This window comes from Cajanus cajan, chromosome 6 (genome assembly GCF_000230855.2).
Source record: "Cajanus cajan strain Asha chromosome 6, NIPB_CcT2T_4, whole genome shotgun sequence".
In the NCBI taxonomy this organism is placed as follows: domain Eukaryota; kingdom Viridiplantae; phylum Streptophyta; class Magnoliopsida; order Fabales; family Fabaceae; genus Cajanus; species Cajanus cajan.
In genome coordinates this window covers 24,790,587-24,799,538 of record NC_138522.1, presented here as the reverse complement: position 1 = coordinate 24,799,538, position 8,952 = coordinate 24,790,587, and the positions used below count along the sequence as shown (strand labels likewise).

Below are 8,952 nucleotides of genomic sequence, written 5' to 3'. Positions count from 1 at the left end.
TGGTCTTACCTCTTCCAAAGGGATCCTTCGGGATTAGATTTCCATCATACCCTCCCCCTTCGAAAGGATTTGTCCTCAAATCCAGTGGTCCTTCCACAAAGATAGCATCACCTATAATGAAAACAAGAAACAAAGCATTAGGGATGAAATATTCATATAACATATGTGGAAAGTGCACCCTATGAGGAATTCCTTTTATAGTCCTAGCAAGGGTCCTTAGACTAGGAAGGATGGGTTCTCTAAGCATAAGAATAGGATCCTCACTATAGTGTAGTTTAAGTGTAAAACTAAATCCTATAAATGTTAAAGTACTAAAACTATAAGAAACTAATGAAGTACTCCTACATACTAAGGTATCTTGCCTAAAGTACCCTATGTAGTAACCTAGGCTTCTATAAGAAAACAAAGTGAATATTATAAGGAAACTACGTAAACAACCCTTGATCATATTATATGTTAGATACATCATGGAAGAGGGTGTAAAGAGTTTAGAAGAGTCATAGAATCTAATTTGGTCTTGAAGGGAAGTAGTCAAGTTAAGTTTAAAGAAGTTTGAACTTCCCTTAAGATCAAAGATAGAAAATAAGACACCATTAAATGTATCTAATAAACAAATAAAATATGGCTTGCATCCATTGGAATTATATCACATAAAATTTCATCTTTATATTTTCCAATGGAGAAAGGAACATTTACTTGATCCTTAACTTCTATAGGTCCATCCTCATTAAGCCATTGAAGTTTATAAGATTTAGGATGGGCTATAGTAGTTAGGTTAAGCTTATCAACCAACCTTTGGCTTACAAATTTATTACAAGATCCACTATCAACAATGAGAGAACAAGTTTTCTTAAAAATTTTGCATCTAGAATGGAAAAGGTTCTCTCTTTGTGATTGGTCTAGATCATTGGGTTGGTTGGTAAGTAACCTTTGAGCAATGAATAGGTCACCTTCACATGGTGCTTCCTCACTAGAACTAAGACTAGCATCTTCTTCACTTGAGGATGATGAAGAAGATGAAGTGTTTTCCTCACTTAAGATCTCATTGCCCCTAATGATCATGGTCTTTTTTGTGGGGCATTGGGAAACTATGTGTCCCCTCCCTAAGCATTTAAAGAACTTAGTAGAACTAGTTTTAGGCTCATTGGAAGGTTTTTTTTTTTTCTTTTTCTAGTGGTCTATCCTTTGAATAGGAGGATTGACCCTCCTTCTTGAAGTCCTTCCTAGGGTATGAGGTAGATTCCTTCCTAAGGCTAGGATTTCTCCTAAGTTATTGTTCTACCCTCACACAAAGTTGAACTAATTCATTAAGGTCTCTATAGGGTAGTAGTTCAACCTTGTCCCTAATTTCTAGGTTAAGACCACTTTGGAACCTAGCAATGGTGATTCTCTCTTCTTCCCTAATTCCAGCCCTTAGCATAAGCAACTCCATTTTTTTCCTATATTCCTCCACACTAAGGTTCCTTTGTTGGAGTCTTTGGAGCTTGTCCACTAACTCCCTCTCAAAATAAGGAGGAATGTGCCTTCTCCTTAAGGCACTCCTAAGTTCATTCCAATATTTAATGGAGGGCTCTCTCATAATTTTTTTTTCTCTCATTAGGGAAGTCCACCAATGCATGGCACTCCCTTGAAAACTAAGGGTGGCCATAGGAACTCTTTTCTCTTCACTCACATTGTGGCAAGTGAAGAGTTGTTCAACCTTCATATCCCAATCTAGATAATCATCAACATTGTCTTTTCCATGGAAGGGAGGAAGGTAAAACCTAGGTTCTCTAAGAGAAGTTGTTTCATGCCTAGGCCTATGTTGCCTAGGGGGTCTTTGATATAGTAGCCATCATCATGGTGACTACTATAAAACCCTTCACTTTTAGAATAATGAGTGTGTGAATGTTGGCTTTTGGGTCGTGATGGTTCTTCCTCATGTTTGCTTCTATGCGGCCTAGAAGGCCCTTCACCATCATGTCTTTTGGGCCTAGAAGGCCCATGACCCTCATTGGCATGGGGTTTGCTAGTCTCACCCCCACCACAAGCTTACTCAACAACTCTCTTATTGTTTCATTGTTTCTTTCATTTTCTATGTCATTTCTTCTAATATATTCCCTAAGTTCTCTAAGCTCATTTTTAGTACTTCTATGACTCTTAGGAGAATGATGACCATGCACACTACTTTCATGAGAATGATCACTCATTTTTGCAAGGGAAAGGTTTTCACAAATCTTAAAGAATTTTGCAAATTGAGTGATAAATATTTTCACAAAAGGGTTTTCTCTTTTAGGTGTGAGACTAAGTACTTGGAGGTCTAAGTATACAAGTTGCACTATCAAGGGAGGTGAGCTACAAGGAGCCACTTAATAACCAAGCCTTTTCAAGTGGAAATTACTAAACTCCCTTATAATTTTCTCACAAAACAACTTTTCACACAAACAAGTCAAGTAGTTGTGTATGTGTGCACGCAACCCCTATTAGGCAAAGGGAGCCTTCTAAACGAGCTTAGAATTAAAACAAGTTAAAGGAAAGCAAGTAAAGCATACACTAGTCGTATGGCCCTAGGGTGGAAGTCCAAGTGACACTTGAAGCCTTTTGGGACACTTCCATAAGTACTAAACGATTTATGAAAAACAAGTAAACTAGGCGTCTCCTAGTGGAAGCCCAAATAACACTTGAAGCCTTTGGGGACCCTTCCACAAGTACTAAACGTATCTAGGAATCTTTATTTAGAACTATTTAGGAAGTGGTGGGACTCAATCAATTTCCCAAACAACCACTCCTAAATGTAAGTTTGTTTTAACAAAAGGAAATTAAAAGGTTAACCCAAGGTAGGGTTAAGGAGTTACAAACAATGGAAGCAACACAAATCAAGACTTCTTGAAGAACTTCCACCAAGGGAGGTTGGTAACAAGCTTAGAACAGCCTTGGATTCAAGTTGAATGGCCAATTTGAAGGTGGAAAATTGGTCTTCACAAATCCGTCTCTAAGCCTCCAAATCCATCACTAGTTCTTCAAATTCGTCTCTAATTTCCTTCCAAAATCCGTCTCCAAATTTTGACCTAAAATTAGGAACAAGTCTTGGCTGCAAAAAGGAAAAAACAAAGTGAGCCTTTCCAAGGTGTTTCACTCAAGTAATCTATACCTCAATCTTCTTCAAGTCTTGACCCCTTTGAGATTAATCCAATGTGTCTCAATTAACTCTTCCTTCCAAGTGTAATGGCTTGAAAAAGAGTTATATCCCACCAAGGCTTATCAATCAACAAGAGAGAGTAGAGGCCAAGAAATTAAAACTGAAAATGAACAATTAGAATAGGCTACACTTTTATAGGAATTGATGTGACAAAACAAAGAAAGCCAAGAAGACACAAAGCAACAATTAAGGATTTATTTCAAAGCTAGCACACAAAAGAATAACCCTAGGAATAGCTCTAGAATGGATTATAAAAACAAAACAAAAATTGTGATATGATTTTGAGTATTTGAAAGTCTTTTTCCAACCACTGGACAGGAAGCAAACCTCAAGAAAATTTACACAAAAATTCAAGGCCAAGTGCTACTATTAGTGTTTTGTTTTCACTTTGCTTTTTCTAGGTTTTTCTCTTTTGTTTTCTTTTCTTTTTCTTATCTTTTTGTCTCTTTCTTTTATTTTTATTTTGAATAAAGAATATTAGCACTTAAAACAGAGGCCAAACAATTAATAAAGAGGTTTCCAAGTGGTGGAGAAAAGATAAGTAAAAAGAGTAAGAAGTGTAAGTGTACTAGTCAAAAATTTCAACCACAAAATGTTACTAGTTTTAGTACTAGTTTGTTCTTATCTTTTGTACACTTTGATTTTCGTTTTTAATACACTTCTAACTCTGTTTTCTTTTTTCCAAACAAGCACAAGACACACAAGGAATTTCTGACCACAAATTGCTAAGAAACTAATAGCAAATGAAGTTCACAAAAAATTGACTCTAGAACATGTTAGGACTAATAACATGCATTGGAATCATTTTATGAGCACTCTAAGATTTTTTAATGTTCAGCCAGCAATGACACCATACAAGAACAGATATCAATTCATATAGATTCAAATATAAAAAGGCACAACAAGGATTTAATGACAAGTAAAACAACTACACATGACTCTAAGACAAAACTAGTAGATTAAGAAATGTAAAATGCTTGTATTCTTGTTTCTTTTTGGGAATTTCTTTTTAGACCGAATATTAAGGAGTCCAATGGAAGATAAAAGCAATCCTAAAACATTTAAAAATACATACAAATAATTCCTAAGGCACGCACAAAGATTGATTCACAAGAAATTAGAACATGAATCAAGAATAAGCAAGACAAAGTGAGTGTATTCTATAGATTTATAGGTGTGACACAAGAACAACTCAAGGCACAAAAACACAAGAAAATAAAAGGAAATACATGTAGGAATAGTTTAGGCACACTTTTACATGATTTGAACTGAAAAAAGTTGGAAGAAAAAGCTCAAGAACGAATTTACCAAGGAGACCTAGCTCTGATACCAAATGATGGAAAACTTGTTGAGAATCCGGATTGATGTTGAATCCTCTTCAAGTTCCTCCCTAGATCTTCAGATCCTTGATTCTTCTTAAGCTTTCCTAAGGTATCCAATGGAGGAGGAGACCTTAGAGGCACCACGGTTTGGTGGAGAACTCTCCCAAGAGACGCCACTCCTTGATGAAGAGATAAGTCTCTTCAATTCTCACCACACTCTTCTAGTGAAGGGATAAGAGAATTGGATGAATATCATAGAGGTTTAGAGACTTTTAGAAGAGAGAAATTTGAGTAATCTTTAGAAAATAAATCTCAATATATCCAAAAATGTTTTACAATGAAGGAAAAACAAACATATAGGAGTAGGAAGCTTGGAGGGCAAGCTAGCCTTAACCATGGTTCACTAGGAGCCATGGTAAGGTCTAGCTAACCGTCCATGGTCTAGAGGCTTGGAGAGCAAGCTACTCACTTAACTTGCTTGATAAGCAAGCTAAGGAGAAGCTTGTGCTTCAAGCTTCTAAGCTTGAGAGAGAACAAATAATCCGGCCATGTGAACACAAGGCAGGGTGGGCAGCTCATGGACTTCATTTTACTCCAATCGGTTTTGAAAAATGTTGATTTGGTTTAGTTAGGTTCATCCAATGTGAATGGAACCTAGCTAAATCAAATCTATGAAAAATTAGGAGTAAAATGAGTCTAATATGTAAAATTTAGCCTAGGTCCATCTCTTGGTCCAATTGCTAGTAACACTCTCTAGCTTGCTAGTCACACTCTCTAGCTTGCTAATGCCACACCCAATCCTACTACTAGAAAAATAAGAAAAGAGTGTGTTTCTAGATTAGGTTAAATGGAGTCAAAGTGCCCAAGTAACCTACCCTAGAAACAATATACAATAGCTAATAAAAGGAAATAAAGTGCCTCTCAAATACAAAGGCAAAAATACACCTATTCAAGTATCTACTATATACAAGGTACAAGAAATCAAACTATACAATGTATTTACAATAGAGACTCCTTAGATCAACCTTCACCCTTCTTGGTCTTACCTCTTCCAAAGGAATCCTTGGGGATTAGATTTCCATCACCCTCTTTGTTGTTGTAGTATTTTCGTAGCCTCTCCAGGCTGTAGTATTTTCATAGCCTCTCTAGGCCGTAGTATTTTCATAGCCTCTCCAGGCCGTGGTATTTTCATAGCCTCTCCAGGCCGTAGTATTTTCATAGCCTCTCCTGGCCGTAGTATTTTCATAGCCTCTCCAGGTCATAGTACTTTCATAGCCTCTCTAGGCCATAGTATTTTCATAGCCTCTCCAGGCCGTAGTATTTTCATAGCCTCTCTAGGCCATCTGCTAGTGATGATGATGTAATTTCCCCTTTCCTTTGGGGAGGACATTTGATGAAGATAAGGATTGCTGGTAGGTGGTGCCTTTGTGTTGGTGGGCAAATGAGTAGATGGGTGACAAGGATTCTGGTGCTACCCCTGTCATGTGAGTATTGTCATGCCTCTCCAAGCGTTTGCTTGTGGTAGGTTTTGTTTTAATTTCATTTTTGTTTAGCTTTGGCTCTTTCAACATTTACGAAGCTTCCCTTTTTCTCATGTCGTTGTTTTGCTCTTTTGTCAGGATGCAAAAAAAATGCTGGATGCTTATTCATGCAAGATTTTTATTTATTTATTTTTGAATAATCCCCCTTGGATAAAGAAAGCTTTCTAAGTGTGTGAAATTCTTTTGGATGCATGCAATGCATGTTGATTTTAGTTTTTTTTAGAAGGTGGCTTCCCTTTTCTCCTTCTCACGAATAAATTACTTTGCTTGATGCACAACATTTAGTTGTATTGGCCGTTTGATGTATTGAACCGTCTTAGGGCTCTCTTTCTTTTCTTTTTTTGTTTAGAAACCCTAACTTTTGCCTACGATGTATCCCAGCGGGTATTTTTGCTTTCTTCTTTACTATTTTCTTTTGCCCTAATTTTTGCCTAGGATGCCCTTTGCGGGTTTTCATCCCAACGGGTTATTTTTTTTTTTTGGACATGTTCAAATTTTGACAACCATCAACAATATACGTCATTAGGATGGGACAAGACAGAAAGAAAAGAAAGGACTATTTAGAATGAATAGGTGGTTGAGGTAGGTCAGTGCTTAAGTTTTTAAACAAACATTTCCTTGGATAATTATTATAATCATTATTCTAATTATCTTGGACTACATGTCTGAGTCTCGGGTAGAGTCTTCAAAAAGTTTTGGCCTTTTGCAGGAGTATTCAAGCCGCCTTTTGGTTTTCAACTTGGAAAGTCGTCACTTGCTATTTTTAATCTTTTTAGGGTTTAGGACATATCCTAGCGGGAACTTTTGGTCCTTTTTTTTGTTTTTTTTTCCTAGGACGCCCTTTGCGGTTTTTCATCCTAGCAATATTTTGCAAGTGACTTCTTTGCTTTGACGAAACCTCCTGCCATTTGCGTTTGGGAGGACTAGTGTCTTTGGTGATTAACACTACCCCCGTCCCGTACACCAAGGAGAAAGATGTTGCCCCGGTCTACGAGTGTTAAGAGTTCTTTCATGAACCGAGATTTTTGATTCCTTTGTCAGCCAAATTGAGTTGAATTTTTTTTTGCAAGTCTCTTCTTAGGCAATGAGAATCTTATGTAAGACTCTTCTGATCACTTTCTTATCTTTGTGTGATTCGAGGAAGTGATCTCCTTTTCTATCTTAGACTCAGATAATGCGTCTTAGATGTTCAAAGCTTTGATTAATATTATTATCTTCAATCATGTCTTTTTTTTTTTGTTTTTTTGTTTTTTTTTGTCGCTATGATTGGTTTTAGATTTTAGTGATAGAAGGGAGAAAAGAATAAACACAAGGGATTTATGGAAATGACGTATGTTATTGATGAATGTAAAAACTTATACACACCCTTATTTTGTTTGAACTCATGACCGTGGGTGAAGGTCATGAGTTGAGCATGAATTTAAAGCAATTTATTTTATTTTATTTATTTATTTATTTTTGAAAAAGAAAGAGAGCCCCTTACTCTAGTAATCTCTCAATTTTATACTCCAAGGTCACTCCTCGTCATGCTTGTGCAGTGGGTGCTTGTCGATGCTAGGTGTGTTGGTGTCAAATTTCAACCACCCGCTGTAGACCCCTAAAATTGTCCGGGTCGGAAATAAAACTCGAAGACCCTCAAAGATCGAAGGAAAGTCAGCCAGAAGGACTCCTAGAAGACCATAGGATGGCTATCTGTAGGTTTAGAAGTCTTAGAGTAGTTTAAAATAAGGAAGTGGAGGGAATGAAGCCCAATACGGCCGTACTAAACTTAATACGGCCGTATTGAAGCTTCAACACGGCCGCAGTGAACTCAATACGGCGTATTGAAGTTTCTGAAACTTCAATACGGCCGTACTGAAATCAATACGGCCGTATTGAAGCTTCAATACAGCCGCAGTGAACTCAATACGGGCGCATTGAAATTTCTGAATTTCAATACGGCCGTATTGAACTTCAATACGACCGTATTGAAGTTCAAAAATTTCAATACGGCCGTATTGATTCTGTAGCCCGTATTGCGCCTGTTCCCTATAAATATGACGTCAATTGGACGTCATTAGACACTTTGGAACATAGTTTCAACCCTCTCCTTGAGTATTCTGGGGTTTTTTAGCAGTGTTCTGCCCTAGAAATCACTCGGAGAGTTGATCCGACGAAGTTCTTGAGCCCCGAGCCATTTTGCTTGAGGATCGAACCTAGTCGAAGGGAAATCCTCCGGATTTCCGTAGTCAAAATTTTATAGGAGGGAGCGAGCGGGCTTGTAGAGCGAGGGAACGCCAAAAAGCTTCCCAGTTTTACGAAATATATAAAAGCACGCTTCAAAGGTTTCTTCTTAAATCCTTCCTTTTACTGCTTTCTGTGTGTATATTTAACTGTCATCATGTAGATAGTTAATTTATAATTGCTTAGAATAAATAGGGGTAATTTAGTAATTTTACGCTGTTATTTTAGAAATAATCTGTCATAGGGAACCCGAAAGGGGCGCTGTGGGGTGCTAACACCTTCCCCACGCGTAACCGACTCCCTTACCCAACTCTGGTTGTAATGGCCAAAGTTGATTTATAAAATCAATTGCCTTATCCCTTTTTCCAATGTTTTGAGTAAAACATTGGTGGCGACTCCACGAACCCTACTTTTTGTGAAAACCGCTAATCCATGGAGGGTCCCGCTTGGGATTAACATGGATTGGTGAGACATTTAATAAATAAATTGGATAAGATCGACAAGGTCTCAGTTTGAGAACAAGTCGTTCTAATAATCCAATACATTTTCAAAACTAAAATAAAAGCGAGCTCGACCGTCTTCGCGACCGCCGAAAGCCCGTTTCGGGCCGGTGGCGACAGATGGCGACTCCACTGGGGAAGCTTCGAGAGTCAGTCCCATTTAGTGACAGATTGTTTTTAACAAATAA

At 37.6% G+C, this 8,952-nt stretch overlaps 1 protein-coding gene across 7 annotated transcripts in view; it reads right to left on the bottom strand.

The window, feature by feature from the left end:
• Positions 1-2,686: 2,686 nt before the first annotated feature.
• The window catches only part of LOC145959009 (uncharacterized), a 39,932-nt gene continuing 33,666 nt past the window's right edge, over positions 2,687-8,952 (bottom strand). For 2 of the 7 annotated variants that reach the window (XR_014434618.1, XM_083076890.1), the window contains one exon: positions 2,687-3,070. Coding sequence is in view for 4 of the 7 variants with exons in the window: in XM_083076890.1 (XP_082933016.1) it covers positions 3,054-3,070 (17 nt within the window). In the remaining 3 variants the exon portion in view is untranslated. The other 5 variants (XR_014434621.1, XM_083076887.1, XR_014434617.1 and 2 more) reach the window with 3 other exon arrangements.